The sequence below is a fragment of the Chelonus insularis genome, unplaced genomic scaffold (assembly GCF_013357705.1).
Source record: "Chelonus insularis isolate UGA/USDA-ARS -01 unplaced genomic scaffold, ASM1335770v1 contig_131_pilon, whole genome shotgun sequence".
Classification (NCBI taxonomy): domain Eukaryota; kingdom Metazoa; phylum Arthropoda; class Insecta; order Hymenoptera; family Braconidae; genus Chelonus; species Chelonus insularis.
Window position 1 is genome coordinate 1,841,889 of NW_023276372.1, and position 20,313 is coordinate 1,862,201.

Below are 20,313 nucleotides of genomic sequence, written 5' to 3' on the forward strand. Positions count from 1 at the left end.
ACAATTCTAATCAATAATTTCAGCCGTTAATAATTGTTGTGAACTGTTAATTGTAAAAATTTGTGTAGAAGTTTTTTAAGTGTTAATTTTATTTGTTTCATTAGAAAAACTGGAAAATATTAATTAATAGACTGCGCAATAACATATTTATTAATTGTTTAACGATTCATCTGTGTGATTTTGTGTTGATTGACAGCGCCACCTAGAATCATACATAACGGATTATGATGACGCGACATAATGTTTATTTATAAGTTATTTCTAAAAATCCTCATGAAATATTATTTCTGTGAACTTGAAAAAAATTCTATTTTTTTATTCAAATTATTTTGAGGTTCATTGAAACTTTATGAATGCATCAAATTCATAAAACGATTAAAGATGCATGATGGGTAGATGAGGAATGTGGAAAATGAATTAATTATTTCTGAGACAATTGTAAAATTTAATGAATAAAAAATTTAAAAAAATAATAATAGTGTACTCATTTATAAATAATAAACTGTTATATTTATGTTTAGAATTAATTATAATGGATGAATTAAAAAACACGTCGTCCTGTCAATGAAAAAAAAAATTGCATTATGGGTGGATAAGAAATAGTGGAAATGAACTGTCTAATTTTTTGATTGGTTAAATACATGTTTCTAGAATGTTAATAATGTTTACCGTTGTTTAATAACTTATTCCATGTGCATTTTTTCAAAGACTTGGAAATATAATATAAAGAGTAAGTAAAATTTCTTTTCAATAATAAATGAATAATTATATAATTGTAAATAGCATTCGAATAAAATTAAATGATAATACAAAATTTAAAATAGAGACTTGATGCTGACTTTTTTCTGAAATAATCACCTAAATAAGTGACGGGAAAAAAAACTGGATCCTCAAGTGAAGAGTAATAAAAAAAATGGAGAATTTCACTTAGAAACTCCCCGCCTTTGATAAAGAAAAGAAAATAGTCTGGAGAAAGTAGGTGTGAATGTGTAAATGGAATTTTGGCGGCAGACAAACTGATGACGTAGGTAGAAAGATAAAGAGGGTGGGGGGCAAGCGGAAGGGAAGTTGAGTCGGGGACATAAAGGAACAGTGAAATTGAACCAGTCGGTACGTCGCGGAAGAATGCGTAGCCATTGTTGGTGCTGCGATCGTTAGTTTTATAGATGTTGGATCGTAATGGATACGAAAAATAATTGGAGAACACGTGAGTTATTAGGAATAATAGTAAATCAAATTTCATATCACTGGTAAGAAACTAACAGCAGCCAAAAAAAATATCGGTGAAAGAGAATTGGTGACGGAGAAACTTGGGTCGTTGCGTCTGATCGTTTGGTGGCGTATGCGAACTGAGCGCTCGCGCAAGTGAGAGCAATAAGCTCGTGTCTGTGTAAGTGTGAGTGAGTGACACTCGGAGGGGCTACTCGGCGGCCGCCATAACACCAACGGACCAACCAAACTGGCGAGCAGGGAGAAAGCGTAGTGCGAGTGTTCTAAGACGTAGTGGTAGTGTTTTCAATTGAAATTACGTGGAAAGTCAACGTTTGAGTGATCAGGTAGGTGATAAGTAGTTAAAGCAAGAGTCCAAGTTCGCGTGATGACTAAAATTCACTCTTACAATATCATTTTTCGTGGATTAAGTGGCAGATAGCGCGGCAGACCCTCTGAGCTTTCTTTCCTGAGCGGTCGCACCGCCATGTTGAATGAAACCTACGCCAAATCGAGCTAGAGAGGAGCTGCGCGTTGTTCTTAATGCTAGAAATCTATCACATTGGTTAAAACTTGATAACTCCAAACATTCTGCTGTGTTTAGTGTCGGTTTCTACCAAGTTATAACCTTGTTTATTGTGCTCTGAGTGCATCAATTGAACTGGTTGACTGCCTGGTCGCCTGCCTGTCTGGGCGCGGGTCTGCTGTACTCTGCACCTATACCCTTCCCTTGGTCTGTCGTACTTCTTACTTTGCCGCCTTATTTCATCCTCATTCATTCCTCCGTCGAGTACACTATTTTTCTCATCTCCCAATAATTTTATTCAGTACTTATATTTCCTTAGATTTGTGTTTTATCATGTGCCACTTTTATCTCTATCGGCTGACCCTGAATTTCAATGCCATGGTGATCCTTTATACTACATATATTCCATCAATTTACTCTATATTCAATCATTTTTATCATTGTTTAAACCAATACTTTTGTTTTCATAAACTCCCCGTCATTTTTACCACCATTTTATCACAATATTTAACATTTTATCGGTGTGCTACTTTTTGGCCTACTTATTTCAAGAGACACACTTTTTATTTCGTTTACATAATAATTTTTTTTCAGTCAAAAAATTCATCTTTGATATTGAAAAAATTATTCCAATATCATTTCATTCAATATTATGTGAAAATTTGTTATTTATTTAATTACTTTCCCCTAAGATGAATGATGCATTAGAAGTTAGTAAACATTTATTCATCTTCATTTGCTTTCATAATTGAACTTATTACCAATATCAAACATCAATTTAATCTCAAATGAAAGTTTTAAAAAATAAATCATTTTATTTATTTAATGAAATAACTCAAGATTCTATAGATAAAACATCAATATTCATGGCAATTATATTATCATTTTGAATAACTTCTTTTTCCATATCATGTTACCTTGATAAAAGCAGAATGAGTAAATAATTGATACATCATTCCTAAATTTCATCACACTTCACTTTTTTCTGTATGAAAATGATACTCTGGATTGATTGTAAATTAATTAGAAACTCCATTCATATCGATTATTCTCAGGCTTCAAAATACAATAGATAAGGTGTTAGATATTTGTAATAAACTTTTTGAGCATTTAATCTTTCATGCTTCAGTAAATTATCAAATTTGATCATCATAGCAAGAATTGATTATTTGAAAACCAAAAGTTCTATATTCATTCATTTCCTATCATTTCCAATCCTTTCAATTGATTTTGATTAGACGAATATTTTTATTTTTGTCTCTATGTATTTCAATTGATATTCGTTATAAAAAATTCATCTTATACCCTTGAAAGTTGATTACAATTGAATGTTATTCAAAATTAGTTGCAAAGCTATTTAAACAGACTCTTTTCACTTGAGTAGATTTCAGAATGTCATAGTTAAGGTGTTAGCTCTTAAAAACCTAAATATTTGGCGTATTTTTATGTAATTATATTGCATTTAAATAAAATAAAATCATTAAAATTAGTAAAATTAACATGAGCTATTAAAGTGGGAGCAATGTTGAGGTTGTTACAATGTGGGGTTCCTGTTATGTTATTCAGATGTTGCTAAAATTGCGAATCCTGGGTGGAGTCTTGGCGAATCACATGAGGGTACAGGGCTGACATTCAAGTCTCTACCTTTTGGTAGGCTTGAGTAGTGTTATGTCTCCTCAGCATCAATCTCCCTGGTCGCAGCACAAACATCTCAGCAAGCAAATATCGAGCTACGATGCTCAAATCAAACTATATCATTGTCAACTCGGTTGTTGATGAAGCCTCGTAGCATCAAGCATCAGCATAAGGCAGTTACCTGCTACGTAGCATTTATGTACCATTTATGTCGGAAAGGTAGGTGAATTTCTAAAATCGTGGATCACTGAATCCGATTAAATCCGATCTTACTTATAAGCTTTTAAATATCACAGGTTTTATCTCAATGTTTTAATATGTAACCTTATATGATATTTACTACGTATGATTCGTTTAAATTTGTCTCTTTCACTCTTTTCATAATCATTTTATTGTAATTATTTATTAATAATAGGTATTTATATGATTGTATCTTCATAATTATCATTTTTGCACCTTTTCTGTTACAGAAACGAAGTCATCATGCAGCAGGTGGATACCAACCCGCCAAATAACTCTGTAAGTACATAATTTTCAATTTATCCTCCATTTACTAAAGTAAGAACATTCTTAATTACGCCAATATATTGTTCCAATTGTAAATGTAAAATAAACAATGTTATTCATTTACCGAAAAATATTGTTAGATTTTCAATGTTACTATTATTTTAATTATCCTTTAAAAGTCACTTGAATATAAAAACTAGGTTTTATAAATAAATTATTAGCTTTTTTGTTCAAATTAGCTTTCAAATTGCAGTAGTTATACTTGAAATAATGTTTTTTACGGAAATATTAAACTAAACTTTAATATAACTTTACAGTTAGATGTGGAGGAGCGAGAAAGGCTATGTAATATATTGAAGGTAAGAACAATAAATAAATTATTCAAACAAAAGTTTGTTAAAGCATGAAAAATATTTATCAGCTATAAAAAATCATGTTAGAAGCTATGAAAATCTAAAAATAATAAACATTAACGTGTTATTACACTTGGAAGAAAAATAATGATTGACATTAAATGGATGAATGCAAATATATTGATCATTTGAAATAGATTCTAATCCATATTGATTTATCAGTATCATTAATGTCATTTCATTGTAGACAAGTACGCCTGGAAGGACAACAGGATCACAATCAATTCCTGCGAAAACGCCACCACCACGAGAGGAGCCTGTAATAGAGCCAGTCAATGGGGTGGTCCAGCCACCTGTCGTACCTCCACCAAATCGTCCAGGACGAATAACCAATCAGCTTCAGTTCTTGCAAAAAGCCGTACTGAAGCCAGTATGGAAGCACCAGTTTGCTTGGCCTTTTCAGCAACCCGTCGACGCAAAAAATCTCAATTTACCAGTACGGTTTTATCATTTGTTTATTCGTAGCATTTAAAACTATTTCTATATTTAATCCATTAGTCCTACATAAATTGGTACTCATGATTTTTCTTTTATTCATCAGGACTATCACAAAATCATCAAGCAACCGATGGATCTGGGCACGATAAAGAAACGTTTAGAAAATACGTATTATTGGTCAGGGAGTGAATGTACCCATGACTTTAATACTATGTTTAGCAATTGCTACACTTACAACAAACCTGGTGAAGATGTTGTAGTGATGGCTCAAGCACTAGAAAAATTATACCTGACGAAGGTATGTTCATCAAACTAATGTTCAGCATATATGTTATGATTGATAGTATAAATTTCACTATGTATAAGAGTTCGATTGCCAGGCAACACAGTAGACAGTTTTTTACCATACTATATTAGTGAAGGATTAAAAAGAGCAATCAATACTTTTTACTTTATTTTAATTCGATACTGAAACTATATCATTTATTTTTTTTATTCTACAAAAATGTTTCATAAAAAATAGAGTAAAATGTAAATTTTCTTATTGATAATAGTCGATTAGAATATTCTTTCAATATCAGAGTTTAAATAAAGAATTAATTAAATTTAAATTCAACCTGATAGTTAAATAACTCATTAATTAAGTTTTAATTTAAAAGTTTCGAGTCTGACAATCACAAATCCTATAAAGTTTATTTTTGCTTAAATTTTTCAGTATTTTAACGAATAAAAATTATTGTAGCTAATTTTTTTTTTGAAAAAAAGTAAATGATAATAATTATTCGAAACAATTGTTTCAGGTTGCACAAATGCCAAAAGTGGAAGTGGAGATTGAACCTCCAGTGCCAAAAGGGCCAAAAGGAAAGAAAGCAAGAACTAACGCACCAATGATTCCTGGTACGCCAGGAGTTGGTCGAGGTCGGCCGTCTTCTGGAGCAGCAACAGTTAGTTCCAGTGTACCAAACAGTTTGACCCCTGCAGCCACAACGGCTGGAACCACTGGTGTTCTACCAATACCTCCTCTCGGTACTCAAGCACCAGTATCTGTACCTGGAAGTACCAATACTACCACCATTGCACCACCAACAAGTATAGGTGTTACGCCGATGGCTACTCATAACTCTTTACCGCAACAAGTGGTCCCTCCACCAAGTGGATATCACGCGCAGCCAGCGCTGGATCCTCAAGCAGCAACTGCCGTACCTGCGCCACCACAAATTCCAACCACATCTACTGTTATGCCACCTTCACAACCTGCTAAACTCAAAAAAGGGGTGAAGAGAAAGGCTGACACGACGACACCCACCGCTAATTCTTTTGAACCTATGTATCAACCTATAGATGCTAAAAATGCTAAACTTCCTACAAGAAGAGAATCTGGTAGACAAATCAAGAAGGTAACATAGTTTTTTTTCAAATTATTGCCAATAGATATATTTTTTATTACTTTGTGTGTATAGAATGTGCTCATATTTCAATCAAAAAATATTTTGGTACATCAAAAAGCTACAGCAAAAATTTTCAAGTATTAAAAATCATTTGATTTCAATTTTATATATATAAAAGAGGTCTTCTTATTGCAAAAATAAATTAGATAGTACTCTAAATTTAAAATAGATTATCGATTATTCTAATTTTATAATAAAACATTCTACCAGACGCTGTCGATGTCTCGAACTAAAAATTTTATAAAAAAAAATAAATCGATATAAAGTTTATTTATATTGCTTGAGTTAGCCTTTTAAAATAATCAGTTAGTTTGATGTCTAGTCAAATGCTTGATTTTTTTTATTTGAATTGCTAAATTATCTCCATCAAATTAAAATAATAAGTTGGAAAAAAATCATTTATATTGAGGTGCATTAAGACGATCTCCAGATGAATAAAAATCTTGACAAAGTGCTTCAAAATTGATTTTATATCGCATGAAAGAAATTTTGATAAAAATGATTCACAATCGAATCTAAAGTTTAAATGATTCGAATTAGTTGATTAGAATGGTTTAATGGTTGTCTTTGACGCTTGCATGCGTAATCATTATCATTGCATTAACATACTAACAGAGGGTTGATGATGGGGCTGTTTCAGCCATCGAGACAAGCGGAAGACGGCCTTGTGCCATTCCATCAGGCCAACATGCCCCTGATCGGGGCGATGGCCCAACAGGTACTCATAATATTTATCATCAACAATCCTTCATTCTCCATCTGTGTTGTCTTGTGGCTTGCAGTGATTTTTATACATTTCTATATTTATTCAATTATTATTTTATTCAAAAATTTTATCAATTTCTTTACGTAAATTTATTTTTAAAAATATGCTCAATGTAAATTCATTTTATTTACTATTTCAAAATTTCATAATTACTATTATAATTATTTTTTGCTTAAAATTGTGAATTAAATTAGATACTTTTTTTCGATACTTTACAACAATCATTAGTAATACTATTTCTTTTATTTTTAGCCACAACATGTTGGTGGTAAATCAAAGGAAAAACTTTCGGAAGCGTTGAAATCATGTAATGAAATTCTCAAAGAACTATTCTCCAAAAAACATTCGGTAATTATTTTGTTTAAATTCAATTTTCGAACGATTCAACTTTTAAAAGGTTGAAAGTATATTCAAATATACATTTGTTTAAAATTGAATAGGGTTATGCATGGCCATTTTACAAACCGGTTGATGCAGAACTCTTAGGTCTCCATGATTATCATGATATAATCAAGAAACCTATGGATCTTGGCACAGTGAAGGTATTTTCAATTGTTTTATTGATAATAATTTTATTGAGTAACGTTGAATTAAGAGTTTTCTATTAAAATTAAAAATGAAATTTTATTCAGACGAAAATGGACAGTCGGGAATACAAAACAGCTCAAGAGTTTGCAAGTGATGTTCGGCTCATCTTTACAAATTGTTATAAATACAATCCTCCTGATCACGATGTCGTAACAATGGCGAGAAAACTACAAGACGTCTTTGAGATGAGGTTCATTATTGATTCCAGTCACAAAATAATTCAATAAATATTTTATTCAACTTTTTTTCTATCTGTATGTTTTAATAATAAATTCAATCAAATCTAATTAGGTATGCCAAGATTCCTGATGAGCCTGTGGGTGGAATGGTGGCAATGAAGGGCAGCAGTAGTAGTGGTAGTAGTTCGGGATCAGAGTCGTCGTCAGAAAGTGATGATTCGGAAGAGGAACGTACGCAACAATTGTTAGTTCTTCAACAAGAATTAAAAGTGATGCATGAGAAAATGAAAAAGTTGATGGAGGGAAGTGGAAAAAAGAAAAATAAAAAGACTAAGTCGGATAAACCGAAAAATAAGCCATTGAGTAATAAAAATGCTGGACTTGTTGGAAGCCACAGTGGTGCCATGAAGGAACTTATGAAACCAAGTGTCGGGATACCGAATGTTTCGGATAGTGTTGGTGCTAGTATAGCGAGTGTTGCAATGGGCGCCGGAGACCTTAAAATGCCTGGAGCCATGCCAGTTGGTGTTGGTATGGGTCTACCTGGTGATCATCATCCTGGCATGGTTGTTGGACCTAACAAGACGCATCCTGGAGCTGCTGCGGCAGCGAATGTTAAACAAAAAGGTAAAAGTAGAGGACCTGGAAAAGCTACAGCTACAAATGCTGCCACCAAACGACCTAAAACGAATAACAGGTCGACGAGTAATAAAAAGAAAAATGCTACCAATCAACCACCTCCGATGCCATTTGATTCTGAAGATGAGGACAACGCCAAACCCATGTCTTATGATGAAAAGAGGCAGCTTAGTTTGGATATCAACAAATTACCTGGTGCGTAACTTCTAGAATTTTTAAATTAATATATCTCTGAGATTGAGTTAGGGTGATGCTTTGTTAAAATGATTAATTTTTTATTTTTATTATAATTGGAATTGTTAATTATTCAGGTGACAAGTTGGGAAGAGTAGTACATATTATTCAATCTCGAGAACCTTCTCTAAGAGACTCAAACCCTGACGAAATTGAAATTGACTTCGAAACCCTCAAACCATCCACATTAAGGGAGCTCGAAAGCTACGTTGCCTCGTGTCTGAGGAAAAAAATACGTAAGTTATTGAACAAAAATGTTTTAAGTAATTTAATTGTCAGTTTATACGTTTCATCATTAAATTATGATCTTAGCAATGATTATGAATCAAAATATTCTCGATAATAAATGAATAATAAATAAATACAATCGTTTTTTCTATAGATAAAAAAGTTAGTGGTAAATCTAAGGATGAACAAATGGCAGAGAGAAAGCAAGAATTAGAAAAAAGATTGCAAGATGTAACTGGACAATTGGGCAATGTAAAGAAAACTACTAAAAAAGGTTCGTTACTTGCCAGTTTATTATTTTTAAAGTGTAATTAAATAAAATAATAATCATTATTATTGCAATCAATTACTATTGCTAATTATTTAAAAAATTATGATTGATTAACTGCACAAAAAATTTATTGTCAAAAGTACAATAAAGTTTAATCCAATATTCTCTAAGTATTCTTAATAATTTTAATGGTTGATTAAAATTTCAGAAGACAGCAGTAAATCAGTAGATGTAGTGGGTACCGGAGGAGCTAGCGGACCATCACGATTGTCAGCATCAAGCAGTAGTAGCAGTGACAGTGATTCCAGTAGTAGTTCGCTATCCTCGAGCTCCAGTGATTCGAGCGACAGTGACGCAGGTTAGATATAAACCTCTTGTAACTGTTGCAATTATTCTACCCTAATATTGGGAACAATTAAGCTACTTAACAAAATTTAAGTAGCCCAACATAATAATGTGAACTGACAATTTATTACGCCATTTTAACTAATTTTATGAGGTTATTTGCGATTGTTTGTCAGTCGAATTATCCAATTTTATCATCATCATCATTCTTAGATTCATGTTTTGATATTTTTTTAACAATTAACTAATTAAGCAACTGAATAATTCAGAAGTGTTGATTTTTTTAATGGAATTATCCTTAGATAAATAGATATTTATTAATTAACTAATTTGTTTTATTAATGATAATATTCATGTCTTGACAAACATTAAAAAATACATTTCTCTTCCTAAGTTTTATTAATTACAGTAAATTTTCAATTACGATCTTCCATTTAAAGATTGTACTTTCCATACCGTATTTCTAGTCTTCATTAATAAATAATCATTGTAATTTTAATGTTTGTCAATTAGTAAATAAATTTAAATAAATAAATGAAGATCATTTATCAATCATTCTTCACATTATTTTTAATTTATCGTTTGATTAAATTCAAAATTGAAAGTGTGTAAATAAAATTTTAAAAAATTAAATACAAATGATTGAATAATTCAACATGGGCACAAAAATATCGCAAATATCTTCAATTTCAAAATAAACCCTCTACTGAATATAATTATTTATTAGAAAGGTGTTTTTGGTGGTAAAGTATTTTTACCATGTCGATAAAATCAAGCAAAAATCAAGTGTCAAGAATTTATATTCCATCAAATTTATGTTCCAATACCATTGAACGTATTTGAATGATATAAATTTAATGTTTATAATGTATGTGAATAACGTAAATTAATTTTTACCTAAAAAATCATCTTACTTGACACAAGATTTAGCTCTTGAAACATAATTTAAGTACATATAATTATATACATACATACATACAATTTTTTTTCGTTTATTTTATATAAAAAAAAAGAATATTATTATATCTATAATTAATACAAAAGAAAATTATATGAATAAAGAAAGCAATTACGGGGAGCAGGTGAGCTAGTGGAGTGCAGACTGTGTTTAGAGGATACCATAGTCATACCAGCTTCTTTTACTAATGTACGCGATCCATTATTAAACAATCAAAAATATTCATTGATTCTTTTGCCTTATTCGCCAATATAAAAACCAAATTTTCGCTGCATGAAATGCAAATAAAACGCAAAAAAAAATTCACAGATACTGTTCAAGTTGACCAATTTTTGTGTCGCAATGCTTTATTATTCAAATAATCATCATAATAATAAATAATATCTAATGAAATAATTATTAATAATAACAAACATCGTAAGACAAAAGGTATCGTATAATTTTTATTAGTGAAAAAAAGTCATTTAATAAATATAGATATTTCTTTTGTTTACTCAAGTGTGGTAATAAAAATTGGATTTCTTGAACAATTTTCGCTGCATCGTAAATCAAAAAAAAAAAATTAGTTAGATATAACAAGGACAAATTTTAATAAATAATATTTATGTAAATTCGATTAATTAATTTATTACGTGAATGTGTTTTTAACCAAATTTATTTATATGCCAACGATTGATTAATTTTTTTCGTATTATTTATTTAATCGAAATAATGACTTGAGGTCAAAAAAGGCGGTAGCGAGTGAGAGAGAGAATGAGCAGAGTGACAAATAGACAAACAAAGGATAAAATAATTCAATTGAATTAAAAATATTATAATAATAGAAATATTGTCGAAAGGAATGTTGAAGAATTCGAAGAAGAAAGATTTATTTATCAACATCATTTCATGGATACATGACATTTGATTCCATTATTTTAACTTGGAATTAATTATATCAGACAATCAGCACGACTATATGTGTGCGCAACGATTGAGCCATAGATTTCTTACAATGTCTTATCAAAAATTAGAAAGAAATGAAAAAACTAACATAGTCGTTTTAGAACAAGAATAAAATGCAGACAATGTGTATTGGTGGCTGGAATATTTCAATCGGCGCATTGTAGCATCATCTTCAATTACTTTTCAATAATTTTACCACAATAAAATTAAAAAAAAAAAGTTATAATTACAATAGAACATGTACAGAAACTTTGATTGTCCAATAAACAAATAATTACTCGGTTAAATCCCGTTTTAGCAGCTCCACATTTCTAAAAATCCCGAATTCCAGGGTTAGGCAACTCAAATTCGGATAAATAAAAATACATAAATAAAGGAGCTGTATGAAAATATTAAAAGTGAGTTTCAAATGGTATGTAGTGATGAGTTATTTAATAAATGAGTAAATTATTTTTAGAAAATCTACAAATTGTACAAAAATGGAGGTAATAGGACATTTTAAAAGTGGACAAAGCGATATTGAAGAAGCAAATTGATTTAAATTAAATTCCTATGAGGTAATAATTAAGGCGCACTAGCCTCCAAACACATTGTTTGCACTCCGCTAAGCTTTTTTTCGGTTATTCGATCATGATAAAATAATTTTTTTATATCAGAAACAGTAATAAAGAAAACCATTAACTTCTCATTTAGAAGTTATTGTAATGGGTCCGATTTTTTAAATTATTAACAAAAATTATTTCGACGTTGATTTAAGATGATAGACATGAAAAACAAAAAACGGAAAAAAATTGTTAACTTTTTTCGTCATATTTTTTTTTCATTATAAAATTTTTGTGAATATTGTTAGAATAACAATAATTAATTAGACTGGTATGGTTTTACATGCCTCCAATGTAAGAATATTAGTTTACAGACTATTTTTAGTAATAGTTTATTATAATTATTATTCATTTATTATTATTATTCTTATTATGATTATTTTGTCCAACAATACCACTCGGTGATATATATTATTTAATTGAAATTCATTAATTATGTCTATATTATAATTTTTCTTGCTTAGTTTTTTTCTTCATTTTTCACTGAATGACTAAAGTAAATTATGCTATAATGATTTTTTTAATATAAACTTAACCCGTCCTTTTAATTTAAAAATTATGATGATAAATGACAAACATATATAGTTTTAGATAATTTTTATACAAAAAAAAAAATTTGTCTTTTGTCAATCAATTTAAAATCAATAATCATTTGTTTAATTATACAACTCTATTATTTTCTCTCCTCTCTTTGTCTTCTTTGTTTTTTTAACTTTTTTTAACATTTTTTATACTTGCAATACGTTTTCTTATTGATTATATATGTTTTGCTATGTCAGTGTCATGTACAGTTGATTATTTAACTGAATCGAATCAATCAAGTTCTTGTATGAATGAATATATATTACGTTATGGAGGCAAAAAAACTCACGTAACAGTCTAAAAATGTGCATTAGAAAGAAGCACAAAAAATATTTCTTGACGATTTATGTCTTTTATAAAGAATGAAAAAATCATTAAAGATATATGTGTTGAATAAATATTAATTACTTTAGATGAAAGTGAACAATTAATTATCATGCACATTAATGAATAATTATTATGATGGCTATTATAATAAATATTATTGCTACTCATTGTTAATTACAATTACAATCATTTGTTTAATGAAAGTATGATTTGTTTGATGATCACAATTAGTATAAAATACAACTATTATTAGTATGATTATTAATGTTTTTTTTACCAATAATAATCTTCGTTTGAATTTAAGTACTTAACAATTGATATGAAAATCAAGACACAAAAGCAATGTAATTATAATGATAAACGTATAAATAATTTTTGAATCATTGATATGAGTAATTAATCGTGTTCGTCGATTTTAAAGAGATTAAATCTAAAGAAAATGTCACACCATTCTCGTCAAATATTTCCCAAGGGAATATAAAAAAAAGTAGATTTTGAAAATTAGGAAATTTATATTTAAATTTGATAAATATTAAATAGTATATGTAAAATGATTCATAATATAGATCAAATTATTAGTGTAGCCTGTTATATACATAGAAATCACTAATAATAACTATGTAATATCAATTATTAATTAATTAGTTTATTATTAAGAAATATGTGAATATTTTTTTTATTTAATTTAGGCTAAAATTTATAGGGCATTTAATTATTATACTTCATATTGCCTTCCAATATTATCATACCGAAGATTTCGCTTATTCTTAGCGATTTTATTATACTATATTTCCATTTTCTCTTCTAAGAATCGTAACTTCATTCTTCCTGTTTACACTATCAACATTTTTTAATAAACAATTACTGATTATTTCAACTAACAATATAATGAATTTATCAATTAGTTTGCTAAATACTACCATCAATAGTTTAAGTAACTAGAGTAAATAATCTTTTACCTCTTTTTTTATTTGTCTTTGTATTATAGTGAGCAAAAGAAAAAAAAAATATTCATAAACAGAAATATCACAAAAAATATTCATACTATAAAAATATTCATAAAAATTCCATTTTTGTAACTATCGCGAGTGGTATTGATCGGAATGATGCAAATATGAATTTTGTATATAGTGAAAATGATAAATAATTGAACTGTAATATTTAAGTATTGATCAATAAGCTCGATAAATCATTCTGAACAGAATTAGAATAAATAATTGAATTATTGATAAGTGAAAGAATTATAATAGTATGAAAGAACGAACAATTGACGAATTATGATAAAAAAAAACAAAATAACAATATACAAAAATAATAAAAAGAAATATTATTTTCTTTTTTTTATTCCAAGTGTATGTAAGTTGAAATGCAGAACGAAGAATTTCATAAACCTCGACGTGCAATTAGAGTCAGGTTTTGATTACCATTCGTTAATTCAGCTCGTTATATGATTTATGTAGTTAAGATAAACTAAATATTATCCGTACTCTTGCTCGTTGTTTTCATTAAATTATTAATTATTCAAAGGAAGATATATATGTTTTGCCTAATTAATATATATATATATTGATGAATATATATTGAATATATATTGAAAGAAAAAATTAAGTTAAGAGATTTTTTTAATACAACAATGAGCAAGAATTAATTGATCAACGATCTCAAAGTTGTGCTAACTGATTGTCTGAACAAATGAAAATTAATAAGTGAATATACAATCGAAATTATAAAACAAATTAATTGACGATATTGTGCTTTCAAAACGTGTTATTATCATCCCCAAAAGGATTAAAACAGATATCATAGCACTTATTCAAATTTATTTACTTTTAATTTATTGATATGATTAAATGTAAGCTTGAAAAAAAGCGATTTAAAAAATAAGACAAGAAATGATGATTAATAAATAAATAACAGTTTGAAAAAAACAAAAAAAAAAAATACAACAATAAGTCGTGATTGGAAGTTTTTTTCGTAGTCAATCATTTGTAATAACTGCTACACCATGAATAGAAAAAAAAATCATGTGCATCACTATCAATTAATCGTGATTAATGAATAAAAATGAAATATTTAGAACAGATGAAAGAAACTGCTGCAGAGTTTATAAAAAGGATTAAAGTCCTCAGAATTCATCGTTAAAAAATAAAAAAACAAGTATGGGTGTGAGTGTGTGTAATTATTATTAAATAAATAAATAAATGATAAATGATTTTTAGTGAGTGAATGTAATAATTGTGTACGCGTATACATATTTATATGCACACGCAATTGTTCGCTACACGATTTAAACACTAATGACAATTATGTAGAGTGGGAGTACGAACGAAAAAAAAAAATAAGAAAAAAGTTGTTTTTTGCGCGTAAAATTTTTTAATATAAAAATAAGCATTGATATGAAAGTCCAAAAAAAAAGGAACATACAATTGAGATATTTAAATTAACATTGTTGTACACAGTGATACAATTATAATATAAGTATATGAATAAAATCTATCAGTAAAAATACATTTTTGACGTTATTTAATTTTTCATAAGTTTTAAATTATAATTTATAATATATCCATTAAATTCTAATTATTAATGATTCTTTAAATGCTCAAATAATATTTTAAATATTTGGTATCCTTTAACAAACGTCTGCACTTCACTAGCTCGTTATGTTACAATTCCTGGCTGTTTATTTAAAACTTGCACGTATGTTATTGTTCGACGATTATCACATTGATTTACAGGAAATTCTGCAAATCGACCGCCAAGGAAAAAAACTAAAAAAACAGCTAATGCTGCACCAATACCAGGAAACACCACTGTCCCACCGGTAAAGTTTATCATCTTTATTATAAATATATCATTTTTAGTTTCTTTAGTACTCTTTTTTTTTTGCTTTTGATTCATTAGTGGTCATTTCTAATGATACTTACAATTATCATGATCATTAATATTAATTACATTATTAAAAAAAAAATAATTAATATTAATAGGCACCTACCGTAAATCATACGGGAAACCTTCTTATTAATAATCAACCTCCAAACACAACGGGACCAGTAACGAAGCCAGTTGTAACGCAATCCAATTCAATGCCCATTGAACAAGGTAATACTTCATTATAATCATAACATTTTTCGTATTATTCATTCATCTAAATGATTCAAATGTAATGTATTTAATTAAAAAGTTGTAAACTTTAGGATAATGGTGAGAATACAATGAAATGTTGAATTTTTAATAGGTGGAAACCAGGCAATTGGTGTAGCAGCAGTGACAGCCCCAGGGATTTCTGTGGCAAGTCACACGTCAATGCCAGCACAACCACCTCGACCAAGTTCCCTAGCAACAGCAGCTCCGATGAAGAAAAAAACTCCACCACCTTCAACAACGTCAAACCCGCCTACACCATCATTATCGGTACCAACACCTCCGCCTAGTGTAACTCCTACTAATGCCAATACTTCAGTAGCATCGCCGATAGTCACACAGACGTCACAAGTACCCACGACAGTTGGTAGTTTTCCTTCTGTAAATACTTTAACAGGTACGACGGATGGAACACCTTTGAGCCAACAACCTCAACAACCACAGCAACAGCCGGACCTTATGCAGCCTTACATCTCATTAGGTACTATTCGACAGACGAATCAATAGTTAAATTAATTTATTGGGAAATAAGCCGTTAGACCTCTATAGACTTTTGTTTATCTTTATTTCGTGACAACAGAATCCATGGCAACGAGCCAACCATCAAGTGACGTAAATATCAGCAGCATTAAAAAGGAGTCAACACACGTGTCAATGGTTTCACATATTCATCCGCCAACAACCAATAATGCTAACATTAACATGATGCCAGATATTAAAAACTCTGTTAACATTATGCCCACGAGTATGCCGTCTAATTTAAATTTGAGTAATCTCAACATGGCTAATATCAACATGAACTTACAACAAAGCATTGGCACATCTATGTCCATACAAAATCAATTGGAGAACATGATAAACACATCGTCTCAATTGACTAATATACAAAATTCACACAATATTACAATGGCTCCACAGCATTCCAATGGTTTCTCTAATGTTAAACGAGAAAATTCACCTCCTATGATGAATAATAATGGAATACCAAGTTTAAACATGGGAGCGACTATGGGAGCTATGAGTTCTATCTTTGATCCTCATCCTATACTCTCATCAATGCCAATGACAATTCCTCAACTAATTGTAAAGAAAGAAGAGAAACCAATGATTTCTCAAGCTCAAATGCCTCATAAACCCCCTATGGATGGTGAGTTTTTGTAATCATTTTATATATTATGAATTTTATTTCTGCTTTATTTGTCATTTCTTCTACACTGCTTTCAACTATGTATATATGTTAATGTTTATTAATATTGCTAAATAATATTTCTAAGTGTCGTAACTAACTATCGCTTTACTAATACATTTTTATAATAACATTTCTTTAGCCGGAGCTTTCTTTGCAGAGATGAGTTCATTAGGAATGCCTCCGATAAGCAATCATTCTATTTCACAACCAATGTTATCTGAAAAGAAAATGACACCACCTGATTCCAAAAATTCTGCGGCAAACTTTGCCTCAGCTTTTAAAAATAAGGTAAAAATATATTTTTAAAATCTTTAAAATAATTTTTTTATCAATAAAAAAAATTTATTTCTGTTAAATAACAATGAATTGTTCTATTAAATGTAGACTGTCGAGCAGAATGTAAAAAATGCTTCTTCATGGTCGTCACTTGCTCAAGCTTCAAGCCCCCAATCAGCAGCAGGAAGTAGTATGAAAAGTGCAGCGAGAGATTCTTTCCAGGCGTTCAAAAAGCAAGCCAAAGAAAAGCAGGATAGGGTAACTATATAATAAATTATTCAGTGTTAATATTTGCTGAAGGTTTAGTAACTCACGTAAGTAAATTAAACAATATTTATTATTTGAATAAAATATTAGCAACGTGCATTAATGGAGCAACAAGAAATGCGAAGACAACAGAAAGAACAAGAGAGATTAAGACAAGAAAATGAAAGAAAGAAAGAACGAGAAGAAGAAGATGCATTGGAAAAGATGATGAAAACTGTCAGTGATCAACAGGGCCCAGCAATAACAGCGACGACTCGCGCTGAAGAAATAAGAGTCTCGACGGAAACTGATAGCAGTAGTCCAAGTCATTCATCCAGTCAAGATAGAGCTGCTGCTGAACGTGAACGTCAGAGGCAACGTGAACAAGAACGTCGGCGTCGAGAAGCGGTAAGTTTTTTTATTAATATATTAATTGAATATTTTTTATATAAAATAATTAAAATATTTTGACTCAAGCTAATTTTCAAAAAATATTTCTATGAAAAAGCTTCAAATAATTTGTATATGCTTTTAGTGAAATAGATTTTGTTACTTGAGCCAAAATAGAATATTGCAAAAATTTTTATGAAAAGTATTATTATAAGAAAAAGCGATAAAAAATGTAGTTTTTAGATAAACTATAGTTTTATCATAAGGGGGACTGGAAAAGAATAGGTTTATTTGTTATTTCAGATGGCAAACAAGATTGACATGAACTTGCAGAGTGATTTGATGGCTGCGTTTGAAGAAACGTTATAATGAAACAAATTGCTCGTAAATATCCAATGAAACCGGGCGGGACTTGGATAATATTATCCGGATTTTGCCGCTGGACGATATTAATTGCTGAATTTTGTTAATATATTGATGATAATAATAGTAATAATAACAAAAATAATGAGGAAGATGAAGAATAATAACAATAATTATTATAATAACAATAATTATAGGAATAGAAGTAGTTCAAATAGAAATAATATAAATAATAATTATAATTGATTAAATAATAAATTAAAGATAAATTTGATTTAAAAAATAATGTCGTGAATAGTCAAATTAAATAACCTTCTAATATTGAAGGTATCACGAACGTTATTGTTACGTTATATTCATAACAATGGAATTTATTCCTTCAACTACTAGCAAGTTTTTTATGAGGTAGTTGAATCATTTTTCTTCGGCACAAGAGGCCATTTTTCAACGAGTTCAGATGCTATTGTGTCGCCTGACGGACACCTAAGTGTGACCATGTGTAATTATAAAATTGAAATACTTATTATTGACTTTAAAGTAAAAAAAACAAAAAGCAAATCAAAGGAAACTTTGATAAAATGCTCCTCTAAATGTTTGTGTTACGTTTTCCGGTTTTCATAAGTTTGTACTTTATGTAAATTTGGAGAAAAATTATGAGAAAATAAGTAAAAAACACAATGTTTGAAACATATAATGATTAATGATTAATAAAAACAAATAATGAGTGATACTTGTGTGCAGTGAAATAAATAAATGTGTGATTTGATTGATTGATTGAATGAATAGTAAGATATGACGAGAGGAAAATAATATGAAAGTTATGTATATTTAGTTAAGTTTTATATTTTTCCACATCCAGTCATTAATCATTGGTAGAAACATATATATTATTATGCAAATCCAATTTTTGCCAATTAACTGTATATCGAAATAACTATTATTACTCATCATTATTTTCAGATTTTATTTTCGATTATGAATCTACTGTAATTGTAAACACGTCAAATAGGTAGCCTTGTTAATTAAGAGTCATTAATAAATAACATACAAGATTTTACCTAAAACGAATAATACAACGTGGTGGTGTTCATGAATACGAAAAAAATACTGGAGTTTTTACGTAACTCTATCAAACGGATTAGGAAAAAAAAAAAAATAGAAATAAAGATAAATAATTTAGTAAATGGAATAAATTAATAATTAATTCAACAGTATGAAGATGTTGAAAGCAAAAAGGATTTGAAATCGTGAAAATTAGTTCGACTAAGACATTATAATATATTACTCGCTTTAAAATAAAGCTGTCAATTATTACAAGACGGTAAGACGTGAATTAAGGCTCGATTGCTTATCGTAAAAATCAAGATAAAAACACACACATACACTTGATATGAATAAATGTATCATGGTAGGGTTAATGAAATATAAGCCCAGATGAAGATAACTTTACTAATTTATTATAGAGTTAGAAAATGAAAGAAGAAGAAATATTTCGATAGATCTTGTATATATATACATATGATAAATTCATGAAAAAATAATCGAAGAAGCTTCATTGCTCGCGTCTGGCATCATCCACAAATAAAAAAAATAAACAAAAAGTTATTATCACTTGTATATTAAATTAATTAATGTTGAAAATCAGACTAGAATGTAATCAATATCATTATTTTTAATATACTAAGTTTTTTTTATTAATAAACAAAGTACAAAAAACTATTATTTGATACGATAAATAACGAAATAGTAATGTTTTTTCAAAAAATTTACATAATTAATGATGTTAATTGAGTTGATCAAAAATAATTGTATATTTCATTTAAACTTTCTTAGTTTAATGGCTTACGTTTGATTTATAATCGATAAAA

General features: G+C 29.2%; 1 protein-coding gene across 2 annotated transcripts; it reads left to right on the forward strand.

Moving 5' to 3' along the window:
- Positions 1-1,090: 1,090 nt before the first annotated feature.
- Positions 1,091-19,601, forward strand: LOC118074151 (homeotic protein female sterile-like). Of its 2 annotated transcripts, none has more exons than XM_035095123.1 (23): positions 1,091-1,556; positions 3,302-3,589; positions 3,841-3,889; positions 4,195-4,236; positions 4,478-4,726; positions 4,832-5,026; positions 5,529-6,125; positions 6,817-6,894; positions 7,195-7,290; positions 7,383-7,484; positions 7,575-7,720; positions 7,822-8,543; positions 8,660-8,818; positions 8,965-9,084; positions 9,290-9,439; positions 15,576-15,661; positions 15,825-15,939; positions 16,076-16,462; positions 16,562-17,128; positions 17,310-17,458; positions 17,555-17,704; positions 17,804-18,100; positions 18,386-19,601. In XM_035095123.1, exons 2-23 carry the CDS (start codon positions 3,579-3,581, stop codon positions 18,449-18,451), a joined length of 4,533 nt encoding a protein of 1,510 aa, XP_034951014.1. In that variant the 5' UTR covers positions 1,091-1,556; positions 3,302-3,578; the 3' UTR covers positions 18,452-19,601. The 2 variants fall into 2 exon arrangements, with proteins under 2 accessions (XP_034951014.1, XP_034951015.1); XM_035095124.1 differs by having other exon boundaries at positions 17,328-17,458.
- Positions 19,602-20,313: the final 712 nt, after the last annotated feature.

Bases quoted from the DNA above. Each gene is read 5' to 3' on its own strand.
- LOC118074151 (XM_035095123.1), top strand. The intron at 7,291-7,382 runs GTAATTATTTTG...AAAATTGAATAG, and splicing joins TATTCTCCAAAAAACATTCG to GGTTATGCATGGCCATTTTA. The intron at 8,819-8,964 runs GTAAGTTATTGA...TTTTTTCTATAG, and splicing joins GTGTCTGAGGAAAAAAATAC to ATAAAAAAGTTAGTGGTAAA.